The sequence below is a fragment of the Talpa occidentalis genome, unplaced genomic scaffold, assembly GCF_014898055.3.
Source record: "Talpa occidentalis isolate TD23 unplaced genomic scaffold, MPIMG_talOcc4v2.1 talOcc4.12, whole genome shotgun sequence".
Lineage (NCBI taxonomy): Eukaryota > Metazoa > Chordata > Mammalia > Eulipotyphla > Talpidae > Talpa > Talpa occidentalis.
Window position 1 is genome coordinate 13542256 of NW_023601212.1, and position 25907 is coordinate 13568162.

At 47.0% G+C, this 25907-nt stretch overlaps 1 protein-coding gene and 2 long non-coding RNA genes across 7 annotated transcripts in view; 2 read left to right on the forward strand and 1 right to left on the reverse strand.

The window, feature by feature from the left end:
- Window positions 1-2797, forward strand: part of LOC119240680 (uncharacterized) — a 247840-nt gene extending 245043 nt beyond the window's left edge. For all 3 annotated transcript variants that reach the window (XR_008551016.1, XR_008551017.1, XR_008551018.1), the window contains one exon: window positions 2631-2797. This is a non-coding gene — a long non-coding RNA (uncharacterized LOC119240680). The remainder of the gene's footprint in view (window positions 1-2630) is intronic.
- LOC119240679 (uncharacterized) overlaps window positions 1-25907 on the reverse strand; it is a 170546-nt gene that overhangs the window by 31803 nt on the left and 112836 nt on the right. The window lies entirely within an intron of this gene.
- Window positions 3686-4173, forward strand: LOC119240678 (60S ribosomal protein L26-like). The gene has a single exon (XM_037505274.2). It carries the CDS (start codon window positions 3722-3724, stop codon window positions 4157-4159), a length of 438 nt encoding a protein of 145 aa, XP_037361171.1. The 5' UTR covers window positions 3686-3721; the 3' UTR covers window positions 4160-4173.

Sequence of the window (25907 nt, forward strand, 5' to 3'; positions counted from 1 at the left end):
GGACAATGGCAAGACAGAGGATGCTTCCAGATTTGGCCACGTTAAGACTCACTTGCCTATGGCCAGCCTGGTACTGCTGGCAGGAGGGTAGTCGGGTAAATAAAAAATAAGCTACTTGGCTGGTTTGGGGGACAGGAATGTCCCCCTAAATCCCAATCCTGATACCCCAAATCAGGATCAGGACCTCTTCTGTTTCCCATGACTGCTTCCCTCCGCTGCCCAGGGTGCCTGGCAGCAAGTGTGGGCTCTGCCTGTCTCTTCCCTTCCTACACCAGAAGCTCCCTAAAGGCAAGGACGGGCTGTCTCAGCACCTGTCCCCTGACAACGTTCTTACCAATGAGTTTCCGAATCCCCGTGTCCGAGGGGCAGAAGTCAGGTGAAGCCCACCGCCATCCTCCCGCGCCCTGCGTGTCAGGAGTTTCCTAACTGTGCAAACACCTCCGCTCTTGCCCCTTTTCAGTCTGCTGTCCACTTGCTCATCACACAGATCTTTTAAACCTGTAAGTGGGTCATGGGACCCCTTCTCAAAACCCAGAGAAGACTCCGTTGCCCTGACAGTGTAAGCAGTAGTTGGAGCCCATCCGGCCCAGGAGGCTCCGGCCTTCACCACCCCTACCAGGCTAGGCCGCCGGCCCCAAGGGCGTAGCCCCATGTCCACATCTGCCAGGCTCGCCTGTCAGGTCTCTGCAGGTCCCACATTCTGAATTGGACACCTCGCCCCATTTTTCTGTTTCCTGGGAGAAACGAATTTGGACACGCCTCTCATGCAGCCTCGTGGCCTCGCAGGTGTAACACTGAGCAGCTGGAAGTGAGTGTGGAACTTTTCATCTTCTCTCCCTTGCAGTCAAGCAAAGTTGTGCTGCACCTCGGGGGAGCCATGGTGGGTGAGCATCGCCCCCTGAGCCCCGCCTCACTGCTGAGAGGGCTGAGAGGCCGAGGCAGTGCGGCCCGGCTGGCTTTGTCTCATCTCACACACTCTTGCTGCTTCCCGGGCGCCGCGCGGCTCGCTGGGAGTTGCTCCCTGGCTGCAGTCAAGCTGCCTGCCTATTTAGTGCTCCTGGGCTTGTCCCCCAGCGTTGGGGGAGGGAAGAAGTGAGGTTTTTTAATTGAACGTCATCATGCTAGCAGCCATGAATTCTGAACACCCCAGCATGCCGTACCTTATGCTTAAGAGAAAGACGTGGAAGGCAAGAAAAACAGGAGCCTGTGGGCTGGAAGTGCCAAGAATTGAAAGAGTCATGGATGGGGGTGATGGGGAGGGGGAAATACTTGGAGGGGTTTTTCAATCTCCATTTAACTCTCCCATCCGAAGAGGCCGGGAAGCACTGCCTACTGCGGGTTTGGCGCTTCCCTGCACACTAGTGGGAGGGAGGAGGTTCGTGCCTGCCACTGGGTGTATGTGTGCGGAAGTGAGATGGAAGTGTCCTTCCCCAGGTTTCTGCTGGCCTCCCCAGCTCAGGCATGCTGGGCTTTTCCTGCAGTGGGCCCTAATGTTTGTTCCCCAGTTTTCTCTGTCAAGAAGCAGTCACGGCATGAGCAAGTTCTCGACCTGAGTAATTCCCGGATCGCACCTTTGAGATGCGTGTCCAGGGTCCTGGCTTGCAGAGGCTGCTCAGGCAGCGAGGGTGGCTGCTGCCCCGGTGGGCGCCTCCAGGGCCTCCCTGCGGGCGGGTGCTCTACTGGGGAGACCAGCCCTTAGGGCCAGCTGAGATGGGGTGCTTGCAGCCTTTCCAGGGAGGTGTTGAGTGCCTAATTCCCTCGTGCTTAAAAAGCCCAGGAAGGTTTGCCCTGAACTGACTCGCATATTGATATTTTGGCTCGTCTCCTCATGCTCTGGAGGATTTTTTAACCTTTGCATGAATCACACATTATAGTAAGCTTTAGAACAAACAAGAGGAATGTGTTTCTTTTCTAAAACAGGAGAAAGGTGCTTATAAAAGGGGAGACGGGACAGTAGAAACAGCCAGAGGGCTCTCTGGGACCGGTATAGGGAGTGTGTGTGTGCTCCCGGGGCGGAGAGAGCCTCCTTCAGTGCGCCCGCCCCTGCTGCAGGCCCCTGGGGAGACTCCGCGTGACTCTAGGGCCCTCTCATTTGGGAGCCTTGTTGCTCTTTAAAAAACACAAACTAAGGCAATTTATACAGGAAAAAGAAGACACTAAGTCATCAGTCATCCACTCGGTTAGGGTAATTCCTGAGGGACAAATGACTGTGGGGTTTATGGGGTGCCGCAGAAGGACAGGGAGAGAGGGTAGAGTCCAACGATGGAGACAGTGCAGAGAGAACCCAGAGGGTGGCCCGTGGGAGGTAGAGAGGCTCTGTTGCAGCTTTTATTAGAACTGTATTTGACTAATTAATTAGTTAGCAGCATGCTTGATGTCCATCCAGTGCCCAGACATCACAGTGCTCCGCTAGTATTTATTCAATGAATAAATGAACAGCTTCAAAGATTGGGGGAGGCACTTAATGTGTGAGGCCCACGCTACCCATTTCAAATCAGCCTTTAGAGACACAGTCTAGTGTAGTAGAAGGGCTGATTTTGGAACCCCAAGGTCTGGTCCCAGGTTAGCTTACAAACTGTGCAGTCTTGGAGGTTACCTAACCCTACAACCTGTCTTTTCTTTCAACACAGAAAGAAGAAACTGTGATCAGTCATGGGATTGCTGTGAAGAGGAAGTGAAATAATGTAGGTGGAAGAAATACCTAGTACATTGGAAGGCACAATGTAGAAAATATAATCTTGTTCAAAAATGTATCTTATTGTGTTTTTTTAAAAAATATGTTATTCAGAGATAAAGGATGTTGATGTGTAACTGTTTAGTTTTATTTATTTTTATAGAAAGCAAAATGGAATGAAAAAATCAATTCTGTCTCCACTGAGACAAAAAATAAAAAATGCAAAGCCTAAGTTAGAAGCCAGAGCAAGGAGGGTGGAGAGCCAACAACAAGAAGTTCTTGATGTGCATGTCCTAAGCTGGGGGCAGGTGACCAAGCAGCCTGCTGGCTTTCCTCCCTAACGGCCAGGAGTCCTGCCAGGGTGCAGGGGCGTGAACCCTAAGACGCCTCAAAGGTCCTTTCATAAAACTTATTTTTGGCCCCCTCTAGAAAATGGTATGGAGGGTCTCAAAATATTAAAAATCCATCTACCCCGTGATGCAGCAGTTCTCGCAGAAAGCTGTCACTAGATGACAGGGACACGGGCCCCTCGGCCCTCCCGCAGCACCCCTGACCACCGCCCGGGCAGGGAAGTAGCCGAAGTGCCCTGGGCAGGTCAGCGGGCGAGACGACGTGGCGTATGCCCACGCTGGACTACGCTCAGGTGACATGTCTAGAAGGTAGAATCTTGCCATTTGCAAACACCGACGGAACTGGAGGGGGTTGAGCTCCGTGAGATAAGTCAGACAAATACCAGATGATTTCACCCACGCTGAGTATCAAGAAACAAAGGGACAGACAAAAGTAAACCGGAACAAAAGCAGAGCCCTGACCGTGGGACTGAGCCCAGCAGGGGAGGAAGGTGAGGCTGGGGAGCAGAGGGGGAGGCGCCCCATGGACTGTGGGTGCTCTGGTGGTGGCTGTGTGTCGTGTGGTGGCTTCTAAGAGGTGTGTACCTGGACCTCCCCACCAGATGCAGTGTTGTAAGTCAATGTTCCCGCCATTGAAAAAAAAAACATAGTTAAGCTTTTCCCTTTTGGGGCCATCGCTGAAGCACCGGCGGCCAAAATGAAGTTCAATCCCTTTGTGACTTCTGACCGGAGCAAGAATCGTCAAAGGCATTTCAATGCGCCTTCCCACATTCACAGGAAGATCATGTCTTCCCCTCTTTCCAAAGAGCCGAGGCAGACGTACAATGTCCGATCCGTGCCCATTCGGAAGGATGATGAAGTTCAGGTTGTTCGGGGACATTGTAAAGGACAGCAGATTGGCAAAGTAGCCCAGGTTTACTGGAAGAACTATGGCATCTATGTTGAAAGAGCGCAGAGGGAGAAGGCAAATAGCACAACCGTTCATGCGGGCACTCACCCCAGGAAGGTGGTGATCACTAGACTAAAACTGGACAAAGACTGCAAAAAGATCCTAGAACGCAAAGCCAAATCTCGCCCAGTTGGAAAGGAAAAGGGCAAATATAAGGAAGAAACAATTGAGAAGATGCAGGAATAAAATAGTCTCATCTACAGCTTTCATTAAAAACGGCTAAAATGAAAAAAAAATATATATATAGTTTAACAACAAAATAAAAGGTTTGACTATGTCTCCGGCACTGGCTGGAACTGGTGCTTTCGTTCTAGAGTCTCCCTCTCCGCGTGCCCGCCGTTCCAACTCCGCACACTCACGTGCCAGCCATCCGTGTCATGCAGCGACCATGTGGACCTCGGCACTCCGGGCTGTGTGCGGCAACATGCACGAATAGCTGATGGCGATGCAAGTTCACCAGCCATTCTGGGGGGTCACTTCCCCTGTTCGAGTGGGGGGTGGCCTATGGCCTGTCTTGCTAGATCTCCCTGAGCGGGGCGGGGAGGAGTGGCCCCGACAGTACTGGCATCTGCCGGCCACCCAGGGAAAGACAGACAGGCTCTCAGACACCTGTCATTTCAGCTTATTTGCATCTTCAAATAACAACTGAGAGTAATGTTAAAATTAGACCGTACTAAAGGCAGTTGGAGTTGAGGAAATTAGTTGAATGCTTCCTCGGTAATTGTCGGTGAGGATGTGAAGGGTGTGCTGTACCTGAGAGAAGCTGATAATAAACAACTCTGGGAGCCAGAAATAAACACCAGCACTTCTCTTCCCTCTGCAGAGGCTCCTCTGCATGTCTGTGTGGCTCTTGTCTCGGCTCTTTTACATTTGCTTCTGAGGACAGAAGGGAAGGCGACCCTCGTGGCCCCTGACCTACGACAGAAGGGAGTCCCTGGCCAGGGCAGGTCCTGCGCTGTTTACTGACTTCTCCACGTAGGCAGAGGAGCCGGGGTGCCCCACCACCTTGGCATGGAGTAGGGATGTCAAGACATGCACATTTATAACAGGTCAAGATAGAAAGTGACCGAAACCCAGAATGGGTCTGCAGAAAAGCAATGGCGTTTCCTAGGGTAGGCGTCCTCGGGAGGGGTCTGCAAAGCTGGGCGCGGATTAGACCTCGGTTTTGCGCATAACAATGAGCGGGCCAATCATTGGCTCGGAAATAAGAATGAACAAAAGAGGAAAATGGGGCATGAGGCCCTGAGTGCTGGGCGGAGTCATGTAAGGCTGTATTGACAGGCAGTGTCTGAGTGAGTGACGACTCTAGGGCTGGCATGGGGAAGGTCTATGACAGCAGAGCCCGGGATGGCTCAGAGTAAAGAGGAGAAAGGGGTGATGACAGGTGAAAGGAGGCAGGAGGCTAGAGATAGAAGGTCCTGTGAGGACAAGGTGTTTGCTCCCAGAATATTCAGCCCCCTACAGCAGCCAGAGGCTCCCCGCTGCCAACGTCATACTGTGTTGAACCTCTTGGCCATCTCTCTGAGTACCCCATGATCGTCTCCAGCCTCCCACCCACCTTTTCCCTCTGTGCTTCACAACACAGTTCCCTCAACACCCATCACTTCAGATCCGGTCTGCATCTCCCACCTCCATGTTCTGGAGCTGACTGTAGCTGCAGCCTTCTGCCCTTCCTGTCCCAGTCCCGATCACCAAGCTCACATCTTCTAGAAGATTCTATCTCTAAATGCTAAGGCGGGCGGGGAGCGATCCTTGACAACCCTAAGGGGTGAGACCTGAAATCCTGGCTTTGTTGCTGCTGGGGAAAGGCGTGCAGGACACAGGCGCGTGTGTGCAGGGAAGGTGAGCTTGAGGAGGCACAGCTCACCCCGTGGGGACAGTACCGAGGGGTGCGGCTCAAGTGTGCTTTACCTTCTCCCCACTCCTCTGCCCCACCCCAAATGGACTGCTCCTAATGTTGTGCTGCCAGGAACTGCAGCTCATCACTGTTGGGTTCAGCAGATGATACAGTGATAGGAAAATTGTACCACGTTCTCCAAAAAGGCCCCCTGGCAGGATGTTGAGCGAGGGCGACTGATCTGTGCTGTGTCATTTCGAGGGAAGACAGAGGAGCCAGGAGAATGGAGAAAAAGCCAAAGTGAAGGAGCAAAGGTAGTGGAGGGGGAGCAAGCACCCTTCCCCCATGGATGTGGGTGCTGGGGCTCTAGACTGAACAGGAGGGCAGGGACCCAGCCAGCCAGCAGTCCCCAAGAGACCGTGTGAATGGGAAGCACTTGCTCCGTCTCATCAGTGGCAAAAATTGTCCGGGGAGGCCCAGTGGCGGGAGAGCTCTCCGTGGACACTGCAACCTGACAGGGTTGACGCACTACATGGGAGCCGGGGAGCGCCAGCTTCAAATAAGTCAACTGTGCTAGGAGGCGGTGTCCGGAGGGCACAGTCTGGGATGCACCTACTCTCCAGGCCAGGAAAGACGGCGCCCGGCACCGGCAGCGTCCACAGGGCAGCACAGTGCGGGGGGGGGGGGGGGGGGGGGGAGGAGGGAGTCACATCCCCCTGAAGGCTAAACAAAAAGAGGTCCCGAGGGGAGGAGACTGGGGACAGGACCTGGTCTAGGGACGAGGCAGGATTCCATGAGTGGGGCCGGCAGGAGGAAAGCGGGCGGGGAGGGCGTGAGCAGGAGAGGGAGGGAGAGAGGCTCTAACAAAAAGCAAGACTAAGAAGGCAGGGAGTAGGGGGCATCCATGCCCACTCGCTCAGCGAACCCCAGGTTAGGGGGCTTGTAGGGTGTCACTCTTTTCCCTCTCAACCTATGCACTGGGAAGTATTATCTGGAAAGGAGAGGTTTGGCCTAAAATTCTTGTTCAGAGGCGAGCAGGGGAAACCGCGTCATGTCCCTACTCCACTGTGGCTCTACACTGGGGCTGTGGTGTAAATCCCAGGGAAGAGAGTTAGGTTTGTGAGAAAGAAAAGAGATAATCACTCCGCTGAAATAAAGGAGATTTGGGGAGGACTGTGAGGGAGATTTGGTGAGACTTCCATGGAGGCCTTGCAGAACCCCCACACATTCCTGGCTGTAAACTGGGTGGGAGGAACGGCAAAGAGCAGGACCGGATTCCTAATAAGAGTGAAAATAGATGAAACAGAAATCACAAGTACTATATCAAAGAGCAATGAAACTAGAAGCTGGTTTTTTGAGAAGATAAACAAAATACATAAACCTCTGGGTAGGCTAATAAAGAAAAAATATTAATAACCAGAGTTAGAGATGAAATGGAAAAATTACCACAGATAGCATAGAAATCAATGAACCTAAGAGATTACTCTAAATCACTATATGCTAATAATCTGATAACCTTGAAGAAATGAACACCTTTTTAGAACAATGCAGTTTACAAGACGAAAGCAGGAAGATACACGAGAGTCGAATAAATGGATCGCAATCATGGAAATTTAAACTCTAATCAAAATCGCCCCCAAAACAAAGCTCAGGGCCAAATGGCTTTACAAGCAAATACTGTCTGACCTCTGAAGAATTTAAGCCCATCTTGCTCAAATTCCTTATAAAAATCCAAGAAAAGGAAATTATCCTTAGTACATCTTATGATGCCAGAATTACCCTAACGGCAAAGCCAAAGAGAGCAGAACAAAATTACATACCAATATCCCCTATGAGTATTGATGTGAAACTCTTCAACAAAATTCTAGGAAATCAAATTCACCGAAACATTACAAGGATTATGTATCCTTGTGGGATTTATACCTGGGGTGCAAGGATAGTTTAATATGCTTGCTTAATCAATGTAATACATTACATCAACAGAAAAGATAAAAATCACAAGATGCTATTAACAGATGTGGAAAAAACATTTGACAAATTTCAGCACCCATTTACGATAATACCTCTAAAGACGGTGGGAATAGAAGGTACCTACATCAACACAATAAAGATCACATAACACTAACTTACAGGCATGCATTAATTAATGGTGAAAAACAAAGTTTTCCCTTAAGCTCAAGAACAAACAAGGATCCCCACCATCACATTTTTGCTAAGGTGATCAGACAAAAAGAGGGAATAAAGAGGATCCAGGTTGGAGTGAAGTTGTGAGGTTGTCATTATTTGCCATATGAGACTCCACATTGGAAACCCTAGCGACTCCATGCAAAAGCTTTAAAAAAAAAAACAATAAATACAGCAAAGAAAAAGATTACAAAATTAACATGTGAAAATCTGTTGCATTTTTATGTACAAATCATGAGAAGAAAAAGAAATTAAGAAAATAATCCCGGGCCTCCCCGGTGGCGCAGCGGTTGAGCGCTGGGTTGCGAAGCTGCCCGCGGCCTCTGGGGCGCCGGTTCGATCCCCGGCTGCTCCCCGGCCACCAGAGGAGGGTCCCGCATGGCGCGCAGACCTCTCCTGCCGCCCGCTGCTCCCCTCAGCAGTGTACTTCGGTCCTTCTGCCTGCTCTGCTCCCCGCTCTGGCTCTGGTGAATTCTCTCGCCCTCCCACGCTTCTGACTGTACCCAGGGCTTGTATAAATAAATAAATAAACAAACAAGCAAACAAACAAATAAAAAATGAATCTTAAAAAAAAAAAAGAAAATAATTCCACTCACAATCCCATCAAAAAGAATCGAATACTGAGTAATATTCCACTGCATTGTATATATGTACCACATCTTCTTGATCCAGTCATCTATTTTTGGGTATTTGGATTGTTTCCATAGCTTAGCTATTGTAAATAGTGCTACTATAGTGGAATATTACTCAGCATTCAAAAAAGATAAACTCATGCTATTTGCAGCAATATGGATGGAGCTGGAAGGGATCATGCTCAGTGAAATAAGCCAGAAAGAAAAAGAAAAATACTGGATGGTCTCACTCATAGCAGGAATTTAAAAAACCTAAATAAGGGACCAGGAAAAAGACTAATTGCAACAAAGTAAAAATCAAAATCAACAAGCAACTATAGATCAGAGACACACTACAGGGGGGAGGAGAAGAGGGATTAGGGTCAGAAAAAGGGAGTGGGAATTGTATGGGGAATACAACCAAAATGAAAATGCACACATTATGCAAAAATGAAAAATTATGTAAGAATTATATAAAATAAATAAAAAAGAATCAAATACTTAGGAATGCACCTAACCGAGGAGTTGAAAGACTTAAACAGTAAAAGTTACAAGAGCTATCTAAAGGATATGCGTCATAACATAAAAAGATGAAAAGACATTCCATGTTTATGGATAGAGAAAATCAAGACTCAGGTATTTATAAATAAGAGACATTCTGCGAGGTGGGGGGAAGGAAAAGCAATCAAAACAGTGGAGAGAAGAGAACAGGGACTATGGTGAAGGTTCACAGGTGAATTGGTCGTGGGAATTTTATGGGGAATACGCAATGATGTAAAAGATATAAATAAAAAAATATTAAAAAATAAATGTAAAAAAAAAAAGAAAATCGCGTCAAAATGATTATTCTACCAAAAGCAGTGTTTAAGTATAATGCAGCAATCCCCATTACAATAGTAGCAATATTCTTCAAAGAAATTGAACAAAATTATTAACTTTCAGTAGGTCTCAATTACTAAAGCAAGGCTGAGAATAAAGGAAAATAAAGAGAGGCATCCATCCCCTGACTTTATACTATAGAGCAACAGTAATTAAACCAGTATGACACTAGAATAAAAATAGACACATGGATCAGTGAAACAGAGTCAAAACCCAAAAATAAACCCACATATATACTTAATCCATCTATATATTTAATTCCTTCATGAGAAAGGAGCCAGGACCATACTATGGAGAAAGAAAAGTCTTTCTTTTTTTAAAGATTTATTTATTCATGCGTACAAGAACCTGAGTACAGGCCAGATGTGCAGGAGGATGAGAGGGATTCCCCAGAGCCAGAGAAGGGAACAGAACAGGTAGACTGAAATACACTGCTGAGGGGAGCAGGGGACAAGACAGGAGAGGTCTGCCGCACCATGTGGGTATCTCTGCGGCTGGCCAGGATCAAACCAGCACTGCAGAGGCTGCGGACAGCATCACAGTGCGGCGCTTAACAACCTGCACCACCAGGGAAAGTCTCTTTAACAAATAAGTGTTGGGAAATCTGGTTGGCCACATGTAAAAGAATAGAGCTGGATCATTCTGTAACTCTGTGCACAAAAATAAATTCAAAATAAATAGGTTTAGATATAAAACCTGCAACAATAAAATATGAGAAAAAAGCACTAGTAATGTGTTTCATGACATCAGTGGTGAAGATGATTTTGGAGACTCAGCTCCTACACCAAGGGGAATAAAAGCAAAAATAAACAATTGGGATTACCTCAAATTAAAGAGCTTTTACATGGGGCCTCCCTGGTGGTGCAGGGGTTAAAGATACAGCACTATGAAGCTAACACCAGCCACTGTGGCATGAGTTCAATCCCTGGGCAGGGAGCTGACCCACATGGCACAGCAGACCTCTCCCGTCTTGCCTGCTGCTCCCCTCAGCAGTGTATTGCAGTAGATCTATGTATTCTGGTCCCTACTCTGTCTCTGGTGAATCCTCTCACCCCCCATACCTCTGGCCTATCCCCGTTCTTGTATGCATAAATAAATCTTTTTAAAAAAGCTTTTACACAGCAAAAGAAAATAATGTTAAGTTAAAAAGACATTCTGCTGAATGGGAGAAAATAGTCACATACCAACAACAGGTTAGTATACAAAACCACATTCAATTGAATAATAAAAAACCCACTAAATAAATGGACAACAGATTTGAACAGACAGCTCACCAAAGGGGATCTCCAAAAGGCCAGTAGATACATGGAATAATGTTCATCATTATTTTAAATAGGGAGGTGCAGGTCAAAACCACAATGAGATGTAATCTCACACCCACAATAATGATGCATATTACAAAGACCCCCAAAAGAGGAAACCTAGTAGGCTGTCGGTGCAAATGCAAACTGGAAAATGGCAATACCATACTACCCAACAATCCCGTTATTGGGCATCTGTGTGAAGAACATGAAATCATCAATGTAAAAAACTACATGTTATACAATATTTATTGTAGCATTATTTACAGAAGGTAGGATGTGGAACAACCTAAGTGTACCCCGATAGAGGGCAGATGTGGTGTACCCACACGATGGAATATTGCCAGCCATAAATAACGATGCAATGTTGCCATTTTGTAGCAGAATGGAAGGAGCTAGAGGGGGTGATGTAAAGGAAGTCAGAATGGCAAAGACAAATACTGGCTGTTTCTAAAATGTGGATAATTGGATAAAGCAAAATACGTCTAAAAACTAGCAGACAATAATAAGTGAGGTGAGACTTCTGAGGGTAAGAAGTTGGATCACTCTTCACTTGTACAAAAATAAATTCAAAATGGATTACAAACTTAGATATAAAACCTGCAATGAGGGCCTCCCTGCTGGTGCAGGCAGTTGAGCGCAGCGCTGTGAAGCTGTCCATAGCCTCTGCAGTGTGGGTTCGATTCTGGCCATCCAGGGAGATACCCACATGGCACGGCAGACCTCTCCTGTCTCACCTGCTGCTCCCCTCACAGTGTATTTCAGTCAATCTTCCTGTTCTGTTCCCCACTGTCTCTGGTGAATCCTCTCACCCTCCCGTACATCTGGCCTGTACCCTGGTTCTCATAAATAAATCTTGAAAAAAAAAAATAAAACCAGCAATGATAAAATTATATATATATATATATGTATGTATATAAATATGAAACATTGGCAGAACATTTCAGGAGGGAGAATAGGTCAAAGAGGGAGAAGGAATAGCAGTGAGGGAAAAGAGAAAACAAAACTCCAATGACTTCGTGTTGCAGGAGTGAGGTTTCTCCTTCTAACTGCTTTAGACCCTGAAATCTTTTATAAAATTATCAGTCTCTGGGGCTCTCTGGTGAGAAAGAGGTAACAATGTTGTTTTGGAAGAGGAAATCTTTGCTCCCACAGACCTGCGCCTTGGGAATGATGAGACAGAGGGCAGCCGAAGACCGGAAGGGGCTGAGATTAAATTCACAGCCCAGAGAGGGCACAGGTCCCCACTCTTAAGAAAAGGTCTGGGGCTGAGAGAAGCACTGAGTGACAAAAGCAGGAGTCAGCACAGGCTGGCAACTTTGGGGGGGAAAGTTGAAAAAAGTGATATAGATACTGCCCTTGAGGAAATGGAAGAAGCCACCCCTTCTTTAAGACACATCAGTGCCATCTGCCAGGAAACTGCCACGATAAATATGTCTGAGTAACAGCTACAAATATGCTTGGTGCCCGTTGCAGGGAGCAGTGCGCAACCTGCGCAACTGTGCTGCAGCTCAGGTGCTGGACACCGTAGGGCCTCGAGAGACAAATTAGTAAACAAGGATTTTAGATTTTCTCTGTGTGATGTGATCTATGTTCCCCATCTCTTCCAGAACCTCTAGAAGGAAAAACAAAAAACAAAACTGCACTGCTTTTTCACAGCTTTTGGAGGCAAATTTATTTTTCTCTTTAATGTGGTGCTGTATGAAACCAGGCCTGAAGGCTGAGCAGTGTGGCTCAGATAAATCTGGATGACGCTCATTTTCCCACACAGGCAGCAGGGTGTGCCCTCCAGGAGTGCCGACGACTTAGTCTCCATGTTACACTTACCAAGCTCTACAGTCTGCGGCCCCTGTTCTGGCAGGGAGGCTACCGGGCCAAGGGTTCTTCTGGGTGTGTCCTACGGGACCTCTTAACACAGTTTCAATAGCTGACACGCCATCATGGAGAACAGACGTGAGGATGAAGTCGACAGAGCGGGTCCAAGACCAGGTTGTGCAGACAAGGGCCCAGAAACCTAGTGGCGCAGAGCACAGGGGGTGCAGGGGTGTCTCCAAACCAGAAAGGCTGCCACTAGGTGGGCAGAAAGGGCTGGAAGCCTTTGGGCACCAGCCGCGGAGGCCTGTAGGGCTCCTCTGACAATCCAGGCACGGACACTGTGGGTTGGTCTCGTTCAGAGAGACTTAGCAGGGACAAAGGAGGAGGAGAGCAGCAGAGCCATGCAGGCCCCCTCGCTCCTGCCGGGCCGCCTGGCCGCCACGGATCCCGGGAAGTGTCCCGGGCGGCGGCTGGAAGTGCCGGGAGCAGATGTGGCGGGGGAGGCCCGCGCTCAGTCACTTGGGGGCATCTCATGGCTACAGGCTGGCCCGGGACACAGTCCCAGAGCTCTGCCACCTTTCACCCTCAGCCCCCAGCGCCCCAGCATGAGGCGCGAGCGAGGAGGGCACCAGGAAAGGGGTCAGGACTATGAATCTCACCAGCTGCTAAAAGGGGTTATTGTCGCATAATAAATCCAGGGCCCGGCATGTTTATGAGGCCCTCTGAAGCTGCAGGAACAATATCATTTAGGGAACAGTTATGCTCACAAGGCGAAGGCACTCCCTCCCTCCCTTTATTTATGAGGCATGCTGGGTAATTAAGTGAGAGCTGGGAAGGGAGGGGGTTGGGAGAAGATCACCCCTAAATAATCCTGCCTGGTGAAGCCACCATCTGGGCTGTGGGGCGGGAGGGATGGTCCCCATATGGTCAGATGGTTTATGAGCAGTGGCCGGACCCAGGGGCTGAGGCTCCAGACACACTCGCACAGATGTGGCCGGGCTCCTGGAGGCAGGGGCCTGTGGCTGTCAGGCTGGCAGCCCGCACAGTGCCTGCTCTGCAGTGCTGCTGAAGGCTTGTTAAGTCCATTCATGTGTAAATTTAGTAGATGCTACTGTGCCTGGAGCTTCACTCCCTACCTGTTGCTTCCTCACTAACGACACACAAAAAAGACACTGCTTTTTTTTTGAATGCTGAGTAATATTCCATGGTGTATATGTCCCACATCTTCTTGATCCAGTCATCTATTTTTGGGCATTTGGGGTGTTTCCAAAGCTTAGCTATTGTAAACAGTGCTGCTATAAACATAGGGGTGCAGGTGCTCTTTGGAATTGATGTTTCTGTGTCCTTTGGGTAAATACCTAGGAGTGGAATTGCTGGATCCTATGGAAGCTCTATGTTTAGTAGGTCCAGAAATCTCCACACAGCTCTCCAGAGTGGTTGGACCAGTTTGCACTCCCACCAACAGTGCAGAAGAGTTCCTTTTTCTCCACACCCTCGCCAACATTTGTTGTTGCTAGTTTTTTTAATATGTGCCATTCTCACTGGTGTGAGATGGTATCTCATGGTAGTTTTGATTTGCATTTCAAAAAAGATAAACACATGCAATTTGCAACAACATGGATGGCGCTGGAAGGGATCATGCTCAGCGAAATAAGCCAAAAAGAAAAAGAAAAATACCGGGTGGTCTCACTCATAGCAGGAATCTAGAAAACCTAAATGAGGGACCAGGAAAATGAATGACTATAAGAAAGTGAAAATCAAAATCAACAAAAAACTGTGAACCAGAGACACTCTATGAGGAGTAGAGGGCGGGAGGGGAGGGATTGGGGTCACAATGGGGGGGTTACAATTGTATGGGGAATATAAAAATAAAATTTATTATTTAAAAAAAATAAACAAATAGAAGTGATCTTCAGAACACAGCATACTGTGGAAACACAGAACATGAAAAAAAAAAAAAAAAGAAGGATTTCAGGTCTATGTCAGCAACGTGCCAGTAAAAGAAAGTCATGGAAAAATTACAGACCAACAAGTGAATAGATATGTAGATTTTACATTGAAAATCATAAATAAACCAAAATATTTTCTGTAAAAAAAAAAAAAAAAAAAAAAAGACACTGCTGCCCTCATGGAGCTTACGATCCAGATCCAGCAGGGGCCTGAAGGCTGAGGCAGTGTGGCTCAGATAAATCTGGATGACGCTCATTTTCCCACACAGGCGGCAGGGTGTGCACTCCAGGAGTGCTGACGACTTAGTCTCCATGTTAGAGTTACCAAGCTCTACAGACTTGAATAGTGACTCAAGCGATCACTTTACTGCCGTGACTTGCCTTTTGCTACCTACTCCTGTTACAGAAAAAAGGGAAATGGATTGATAGAGAAGCAACAGGGCATGGAGTCGGGCTGTTATTACAAAGGAGCTTGATAACTAACTCGAGGTTGGAACAAAATCAGGCAATTCGCACAGCACAGAACAGCTGAAAAATGGCACTGCTTGGAAAGGACTGTGACTCGTGGCAGGCCCGAGAAGGACTTAGTGGACTGAACCTCACAGGGCTGCAGCTCTGACCTGCTTGCATGTTTGTTTTATGAGATTTCAGGGTGACCAGGAAAAGGGAGATCTGATAGCGGAGGTGGGAGCACGTAGCACCCAGAGTCACAAACCAATTTGATCTTCCACCACAGGACTCCAATGTCCCCTCTTCCCCAAGGCCCTCACCTGCAGCAGAGATGGGCAGCTCTGTCCTCACCTGAGACCTGAGGATGTCTGGGCACCAGGACAGGTGCTGGCAAGTGAGAGGCAGGAGTCCTATACTCGGTGACACTGTCTTTTGGTTTTCAGAGTGTGAATCACAGACCCCGAATGACGATCTGGTCTTGGTCCACTGAGCTCATGCAAATGTATCTAGTATATTTCAAAATGTATTTTTCTCTACCTGATGAAAATTTAATTCTGAGCATCCATTAAACCTGTGAACTATGCATCTTCTTTTCAGTAAAAAATACTTAATTAAGATGTTATTTGGGAGCATGAGGGGGGCATCTTCTCATGTGTGTGGGTGTGTTGGTTGCCAGGATTGAGGACAGGGATGGACCCAGAGTCTTCTTCCTATTTGGGGGACTTGGAGACATCCCCATGATGGCCTTCACTGCCTTTCTGTCCAGTGTACCCAGCCCCTGCTGCTTAGGATCTGCTGGGAGTCACACATTTGCTTGGTGTCTAGAATGAAGCAGGGGTGAATTGGGGAGCTTGCTTTGTTGTCTTACAACCCCCCCACCCCGTGCCTCTTCTAATGCTAATTTTTGAACCTTCCCTCACAGAGACCATCCTTAGGGCCATACGGTGAGGAGCTGAAGCCACACGTGGAGGTCTAAAGAGTGAGGAGGGCTGTGCACAGGTGGAGAGAGGCCAGGGAGCAGGAGCACCACATGGAATGAGGAAGCCATCTTGGAAATGGCCCTGCCACCCATGATACCAGAAGATCTGGAATCCTGAATTTCTAAACCACACAATTGTGAGATCAATGAAATGTTTGTTTCAGGTCATGATGTTTCAGGGCAATTTGTTGTTCAATAATTGACAATGGAAAGAGACTCAGAATGCAGGAGATCCTTCTGCTGGTCCTGACTCATGAGTACCTAGTAAGACCTGAACAGACTTGGCTGGGCCTACGGCTGGCTCCCTTTGCTGAGAAGTGACTTTACCAGAGATGTTCTAAATTCTGGAAGAAGGGATGCCAACTCTTCCAGCTCACACCATCCAGGCTCCGGCTTATAGTACCCCTCTGAGCTTACTCCAGAATCTCCTCATTCTGGTCCCTGCAAGCAGCATGCTCAATGACTCCAGAAGCAAGCTACCCCAGTTCACTTGGGTGCCTCCAGTCTTTGTGGCTAGACTGAATCCTGGGGGGAGGGGAGGGGTCCTTTGAGGACAAGACTCTGGGCTTGGTGCCAGCTGCTAGGAGATGGCTGGGGAGGCAGCGTAGCAAAGGGATGATGGGGCATCTCAGCAGGCAGGGGCCAGGGATGGTAGTGGGGATCAAAAATTGCTCAATAGGTAGAGCCTCAGAGTAAAATGTTTTATGCTATTAAGTAATACTAGATGTGGCTTTATGAATGACATGGAGTCTCTCTTAAAGACTTAAAAAAGACATTTACCTCCAATTTCTGCTTATTACTTTCCTTATGCTATTAAGCTTCCATTTCATGCACAAATGAATTATGCAGAGAACGCAGCAGCTTAGTTTCAGCAGGCAAACACAGGCTGAGCCAGTGCCTTCCCATTACTGTGATGTCAGTGCACAAAGGATGTTGGATGCAGTTCTGGCAGATTAACAAATTAGCTCTGCTGCTGTTACCCAAAATGTTGCCAAACTGTCAGAGAGATCCTAGAACTCCGGGATTGAGAGGTAGCTCGCAGGTCTATGAGCTGCCCTGGATCTGCTGACTCCTCTGTGGGTTTCTAGGGACTGTGTTGTTTGCAGAGTAAGAAGCCACTGTCTGAGAGTTGAGGGTCCCTCACTCAGAAGCAGCTCCCATTTAAGGGTTCTCCATTTCACCGTATCTGGGGAGAAGGCCACAGACGCCTGGGTAGGTAGGTTAGCCTCACCCGAAGCTCTGATTACTCAGAGAACTGCTTCAGGCTCTGACCTCAGAACCCAGGGCACGCGCTCACCCTTCTCTGCCCCCTAGACCCAGGGCACAGGCCTATAACATCTTAGCTTTAATGACTAATAAGGGTTCATATGGCATCATCATGGGGTTATCTGAAAAACAGAGGGTTTCCCTGTTCCTTCTTCCCACACACCTGGCCACCTTATTGTCCTGGTTTCCAAGTAACAGTATAGAATGAAAAACCTGTAAGCCTTTCACCCACTTGGTTCAATAATTCCCCTAGATCCTGTCGATTTAGAGAAAGGTGGGGTAGGCAAGAGGTTTCTCATCCAACTTTAGGGGTTCCAAATGTCCCCTCCACTGAGCTTGCCACACCATCTAAAATTCTATCACTTGAAAAGTAGCCTCTGAGTGAAGATTGTCCATCTCCAGGAACCCGCTGCTAAATATCAGATAACCCCAAGCATGGTGCCATATGAACCCTTATTAGTCATTAATGCTCTAAATCTTCTCAGCGATTCCTGCATGTCCCCAGCCCCCAGAATACACATCACTCATGTCCTACCCTGTTCACAGCACCCACACTTCACTCTCTGGCTTTATCAGCCTTGCCCTCTGCTTCCCAAGTATACCAAATATTTATGGTTTCCGATCTCATGACACCATTTCTCTGTCTAGGTCTTGACCTCACATCTCTGGTCTATTCTTTGTATTCTTTCTAAACCACAGTTATGATTTTTTCCTCACATTTATTCTTCCCTAGACCATCCAAAGTCAACTCCTGGCTGGTTCCTAGGGATCAGTCACTTCAAAATGTCTCCCATATTAGAACATTTTTGCACACAACACTAATGATAAAGGACTGATCACAAAAATCTACAAAGAGCTGATGAGACTCAACAAAAACAAAGAAAATAATCCTGTCAAAAAATGGACAGAAGAGCTAAAAAGAAACTTCTCTGAAGAGGAAATGCAAATGGCCAACAGGCATATGAAAAAATGTTCAACATCACTTGTAATCAGGGAAATGCAAATCAAAACTACCATGAGATACCATCTTACACCAGTGAGAATGGCACATATTAAAAAAACTAGCAACAACAAATGTTGGCGAGGGTGAGGAGAAAAAGGAACTCTCCTGCACTGTTGGTGGGAGTGCAAACTGGTCCAACCACTGTGGAGAGCTGTGTGGAGATTTCTGGACCTACTAAACATAGAGCTTCCATATGACCCAGCAATTCTACTCCTTGGTATTTACCCAAAGGACACAGAAACATCAATTCCAAAGAGCACCTGCACCCCTATGTTTATAGCAGCACTATTTACAATAGCTAAGCTTTGGAAACAACCCAAATGCCCAAAAATAGATGACTGGATCAAGAAGATGTGGTACATATACACCATGGAATATTACTCAGCACTCAAAAAAGATAAACACATGCAATTTGCAGCAACATGGATGGCACTGGAAGGTATCATGCTCAGTGAAATAAGCCAGAAAGAAAAAGAAAAATACCGGATGGTCTCACTCATAGCAGGAATCTAGAAAACTTAAATAAGGGACCAGGAAAAAGAATAACTATAAGAAAGAAAATATCAAAATCAACAAACAACTACGAATTCAGATTCACTCTATGGGGGGTGGGGGTATGAATGAATAGTAGGAATGAATAGTAGGCTCTGGAGGATGCTGGGAAAGATTCTGGTGAGCACGAAGCCCTACCAGACACAACTTCGGTCTATTTCAGAGGTTGGAATCCAAAGCACTAGGTCAGCTGGGCTGAGGAAAGGAGTGAAGGTGGAGCGTCCAAAGGCAATTTCTGACTCTCCACAATGTTGCTCACAAGCAGTTCATTTCCTTATAATCCTGACTCACAGCTCCTAGCACCTGTTTGTGAGTCAGAGAAGGTCACAGTGGGAAGGGACCTTTCTCTTGCAAGATCAGTAATGGGTTTTGACCAAGATCACAGTGCTTTGAAAGGCAGAGCTAGACTCTGCCACCAGTGCCCTCTTACCATCCCTCTTCTGTTTATTTTTAGGCTGCTGACCTCTTAGCACAGCATCATTTCCAGAGCGTAATTCATGTGGACAACAATCCATAATAGCTGTAAGATAAAATAATAACTGTACAGATGGGGTGTTCCAGAGATGATGGCCCACATGTGCCACAGCTGGGGCAGTACCAGAACCCCTGGCCTGCACATACCCTGCCTGAACTGGCAGCAGACCCCTGGACTCTGCACGTCAGCCCTGACTGCAGTATAGTGGGCTCCATGTGGCCGCAAGGCTGGCTGTGTCCACAAGGCTCACTTTGCCTACAAGGCCTTCATTGAAGCCCCAGATGCACCTGCAGCAAACCCCAGTTGAGTGCTCACGGTCACACTCCCAAATTTAGCTGGATTGGCAAGGCCCACCTTGCTGCCCAGGACCCACCCACAGGGATCCCGTTTTCAGGTCCTACAAAGGTGCTATAGTATAGCCCTGACCCCCAGCAGCCCAACTACCCCACTTCACCTCTTACAACCTAGCCAGTGAGCTGAGGGCCATGCCTCTAGCAGCTGGACACCCTCTTGGTACCATGGGCTTCTGCTGGCACTGTGCAGCTCTGCCAGCCCGGTGAATACCAACACGGCAGGCAGCCTAGACACACCAGTGCACCTCCAGCAACAACTTCAGGTGGCCACACACCATGGCTGGACCTGCAATACGGCTAACTGAGCATGCATTTAGTCCAGGGCCAAGGCCAAACCCAACCTAAGGGTCCCTGCCTGGCAAGACTAATAATCCTGTCCATAGGGCACAGCAGGCAGATAGGTGCAGCTCACAAAGGGGGCACACCTTGAGAGACTAACTTGGGGCTCCAGGGTACCACTTGCAAAAGACTAAACCTTCAGTACTACAGCAGGTAGTAGTATCTCCTAAGACACGGAAACAAACACAGACAATTAGGCCAAATGGGTAAACGGAAGAAAATCACCCAAATGAAAGTGCAAAACAAAACTCAAAAGAACCTAAAGAAATGGAGATAAGCAAAGTACTTGAGGAAGAATTCAAAGTATTGACAATAAAGATGCTCAGTAATCTCAGGAGAAGAATTAACGAATTAGAAAAATTTAGAAACTTCCAAACAAAAGTCATAATGCCGAGGAATATAAAAATAGAACTTAAAAACCACACTAGAGGGGTCCAAAAGTGGCCTGGATAAAGCAGAGCAACAAAGAAGTGAGATGGAAGATAAAGTAACAGAAATTACCCAGGCAGAGCAGAAAATTGCAGAATTTAATTTTCTTTCGAAATTTCTTCATTTTAAAAATTTAAGAAACCCTTAGAGACTTTGGCCACAACATCAAGAGGAACACTATTTGCATTACAGGGGTTCCAGAGAAAAGGAAAACAGGACCAGAAAAAAATAATTGAGGAAATAATCACTGAAAACACGTCTGATCTCGAGGAGGAAGTGGACATACATCCAGCTACAAGAAGCTCAGCATTCCAAATAGAAAGAACCCAAGATACATAATTAAAATTGCAAAAATTAAAGATAAAAGACAGGGTCTTAAAAGCAGTCAGAGAAAAACAGTGTGTCATGTACAAGGAAACCCCATATAGTCATCACCAGACTTTTCAGCAGAGACTGTACAGGTTAGAAAAGCGTGGCATGGCATACTCACAGCACTAGAAGAAAAACCTTCAGCCCAATATTCTATATCTGGCAATTTGTCATTCAGATTTAAAGGAAATATCAAGAAATTCTCAGATAAGCAAAAGCTGAATCAAACTGGCATTGCAAGAAATGTTAAAAGACACTCATCCAAACAAAGAAAAGGCACCAAATAAGCAAGAAAACTTACGAAAGGGGAAAAAACTCACATTAAAAGACATACTCACAGTAGTGGATTGATCACTTACCAAGTAGAGTGAAGATATGAAGACACAGTAGTGAGAAATCACTAAAGTTACAATAACCAGTAAGGGGAATATATAACATAAAGATGTAAAATGAGGCACCACGAGCATAGATCATGGGTAGGGGACTAAGAATGCACAAAAGGAATTAAAAACTTGGATATAAGACCTCAGGCCATAAAACGCATAGACGAAAACAGAGCTCTCTGCTATCAGTCCTAGTGATGTCTTTGTGGATTCATCTCCAGCAGTAAGAACCACACAGGAGAACACCAATGGAAATATAAACCAACTAAAATGTTTCTGCGCAGCAAAAGAAACCATCATTAAAACAAAAAGGCTGCCTACTGAATTGGAGAAAATATTTGGAAATCAATATCCAAAATATATAAACAACAACATACAACATGATTAAAAAACGGTCAGGGGATTCAAACAGACATTTCACCAAGGAAGATAGACGGGTTGCCAACAGACACATCATGGAAATGCAACTCAAAACCACAATGAGAATTCACCCTGGTGAGAATGGGTCTTGCCAAAATATCAAGAAATAATAAATGTCATGGAGGATGGGGGCGAAAATGAGCCCTTGTCCACTGTTGCTAGGAATGCAGATTGGTCTAGACATTATTGGAAACAGTCTCTCTATGCTCAGAAGTGAAAACACAACAACCGTAATATCCAGCCATCCCACTCATGGGTATTACCCAAAGGTTACGAAAACACTGTAAAGTCATACGACTCCTGTGTCCACTGCAGCACTATTCACAGCAGTCAAGACATGCGAGCAACCCAAGTGCCCAGCAAAGGAAGGACAGAGATGACGTGCTCCACAGATATGATGGGACGCGACTCAATGGTGAAAAATAAGGATGAAATCTTGCTGTCCGTGACAACATGGATGGACGCTGAGGGGGTTATGCTAAGTGAAGTCAGTACAGGGAGAAAGACATTTACTGTATGTACTTCTACTCATCTGTGGAACATGAAGAAAACACCTTTAGCCCTTGACAGTGGAATGGGGGCTCCCAGAGGAAAAGAAGGGGAAGGGGATGCATAGAGGGGGCCAGTCAGTGGTGAGTGGACGCTTGCAGTGGGTGTGGTGAGAAAACGGATTTTTAGAACCCTAAGCACCATGATAAACTAAAGTTATCTCAGTTTTTTAAAGATTTATTTATTTATGCATACAAGAGCTGGGGTAAAGGCCAGAGGTGTTGGGGTGTGTGTGAGAGGATTCACCAGAGACAGAGTGGGGAACAGAACAGGCAGACTGACTGAAATACACTGCTGAGGGGAGCAGTGGCGAGACAGGAGAGGTCTGCTGTGCCATGAGGGCTGCTCCCTGGCCGGGGGATTGAACTTGTGCTGTAGAGGCTGCGGAAGCTTCATAGGTTTTAACCCTGTGTGCCATGAGGGAGGCCCTGTTATCTCAGTTTTTTAAAAAAAGGAAAAATAAATAAATGCACAAAGGTGTGTAGCCTGGGCTGCTTATACAGAGGGGCTAGATTCTGCCAATAGATATAAATCAGTTTCCCTAGTACTAGGGATAGGGTGGTCTGTGATTAATCAATTCCTTGATTCACTACACGATCGCTGTTTTGATGTGCACAGTCCATGAATCATTTACAGCAAGGCCATCCCTGGAATCTGAGTTGAATTGTTGGCATTTATCAATCTATCCGGTAAATATTTGGGGGCACCAGCAGTGTGCCCAGTTCTGCATTAGGTACTGAAGGTCCAAAAGGGAGCAAGTCAGACAAGATGCATGAACTCAGGCATTTTACAGTCTGGTGAAGGATCTAAGCATCTCAGCTGTGAGATGGAGAAATACAGAGGCGGGTGTCAGGGTGACCATGTAATTTATTGTCTAAACCATGATACTTAGGAGAAGATAAGGCTCTACCATTAATGATGACATCAGGACAACAGATATGACAGGACTACATTGGTCAATTTGGACATCTGGTTGCCATGGTTATGGGAATAAAAGAGAAAATCAAGCACAGCAAGATGGGTGGGGAGGGGGGGCTGATCAGGGAAGGCTTCCTAGAAGAGGGGACCTATGAAGTGACTTGTAGTCACTTCCAGTGTGGATTCCCAGAATGCATATTGATAGGGAAATTATAAGTGTGTAGAAGAGATTCGGAATATTGCTTTACTCATCTTATCTACTGGACACGCAACTGCTTTTAATTTACCCAGTCACCCTCTCTCGAGGCCTCCCATGCCCACAGATGATTGCTCAATAAGGTTTCTCCCACCCACCTCTGTATTTCTCCATCTCACAGCTGAGATGCTTAGATCCTTCACCAGACTGTAAAATGCCTGAGTTCATGCATCTTGTCTGACTTGCTCCCTTTTGGACCTTCAGTACCTAATGCAGAACTGGGCACACTGCTGGTGCCCCCAAATATTTACCGGATAGATTGATAAATGCCAACAATCCAACTCAGGTTCCAGGGATGGCCTTGCTGTAAATGCTTCATGGACTGTGCACACCAAAACAGCGATCGTGTAGTGAATCAAGGAATTGATTAATCACAGATCACCCTATCCCTAGTACTAGGGAAACTGATTTATATCTATTGGCAGAATCTAGCCCCGCTATATAATCCTTCAAAAATCAAAACTATTTCAATCCTTCAAAAATCAAAACTATTTCCAAAAAGTACCAGGAACATGTCCGCACTTACAGAAGCACCCCAATCCCCTGGGGTGATTAGAATCTCCTCCCTTTATCCAAGACCTGGGGTGGCTAGAACAAGTCTCTCAAGTACCAAAGTGAATCTTTCTACTTGTTCGAGGAAGTTTTTGCTCTTGGCTGGATCAGTACTTCCCTGCAATTTCTTCTAAGGTGACTTTTCACCTCTTCCTTTCTCCTTTCTTGTCTGGCTGTTTTACTTCTTACCCACAAGTGATGCCTCAGATGTTTTTTCTTCTCACTGCTATTCGATCCTCTGTCACTCATATGCTGACCTGTTGGCATATCGGCCTTCTCCAAACCCTCCTTGGCATCACTCATCCATGAGAAATCCTCGTCCAAAACAAAAAAGGGAGAAGCTGAAACAGGTGCCAGTGGGGAGAAGACGCTGTTTGCTGAAGTGAGATGCTGGGCTGTGGATGGAATTACTGAGCAATTAAGCTGCTGAAGAGGCACAACTGCCCAGGAGCTGGTGGTGACCACAACAAGGTAATGAGAGGTGAGAGTCCCTTCAGATGCCATAGTGGGGTGGCATCTGGTGGACAGCTCAGCGGCCAGCGGGCGTGATGAGAGGGTATTGACCACAGCCAAGAACTCTCATTGTCTGTCTGAACTCAGCCTGGGACATCAGACCTCCTCCATTTAGATTCTTTGATCTGGGGAAATGTAGGGTGTTTGAGACCACGTAGGTAGGTCAGAAAAGAGCAACTTTATCTGATATAACTCTCACCCAGCCCAAGTGAATTCTAAATACGCTATTTATAATTAGTCTTACCCTGAAATTTAGCATTATAAGTAAATGAAGAGGAGGGAGCAGAGGGGAGGGGAGAGAGATGATGGAATTAATCCAACAAGAGACAAAGAAAACCACAGAGATGAAATAAAGTCTTTCATGGACATCAAAAAACTCAGTAGATAAGCAGTGCCCTGACCAACATGCTTGAGAGCATAAAAGCCCCCCCACCCCTGCACCCCCTAAAGATGATAATCTAAGCAAAATAAAGATTTTTCTCGGGTTTTCACATTTGGGAGTGATCCTTAGGAGCCTGCGGTGTAGAGGTCCGTGCACTAATAATTAGGGGTGAACACTCAAGGTGAGAGAGGGAAGGAGTAAGGTGGATGGTTCTGTCTGGCCGGAGCAGGTATCCGCCGTGTCTTCACAGTGAGCAGCTGCAGACCGACTCTGAGCAATCTCTGCAATCTGGTATCCCAGCTCGTGCCCGAGAGAGGCCTCTCAGGGGCTGCCGGACAAAGGTCTAGGAGGGGGCAACACCTCAGAATGAGAAGAGGAGGAAGAGACCCTAGGACAGGCTGGATCGGGGGCAGTGCTGCCTCGTCCCCAGCCCCATCCTCGGAGAGACAGGCTGGGAGTCATCACGAGCCTCGAGCCACGACGCCATCTGAACATTCCCGGCCACGGGGCTGTGTTGGAGCTGTGCGTGCAGTTCCTTTTTAAATGTAAGGGTTCAATTCCCAACTAATCCCTTTGCGTGTCCTAATAAAACACCATTTACAAATTGTAAAGAAAAGGCACCCCAAGGAAACCAGGTTTTGATCCCACTTGCAAGGCCGTGCCGAAACCTCGCTGGTCCCATGACAAGGAGCGGCCCTTCACGCACATGCTCACCCGCTTATGACAAATGCCATTCACCTTTGGGTCTGTATCACTTTCAAAACTACCACATGACGTAGGATGCCGACGAGAAACAACTACAGCTGCGTGATCTCAACAGGGGCGGGTCAACGTAAGTGTCAGCCGCCCGCGCGCCCCCCAAGCCAGTTGTCCCCAGCTGACTCAGAGACTTGGCAGGAGCAGGCCCCTAAGCCAACATCTCTGGAGAACTCTGGGGTCAAATGGGGTGATTGTGTCCTGAAATAGGAGGCATTTGAACAACTCAGATCATCATTTCTGGTTTATTAACCAGACTTGTGTTTTCTGTGCAAGGTTGATGGCTCTGCTTTATGAGAACCAATTAATGCACCACAGATTCCTGGAGGCCATGAAAACTCATTCCCTCTTTTTCTGCCCCCTTCCATTCATTTCTCTCGCGCCTCCCCCCCTCAAAGCACAACACAAACAGCC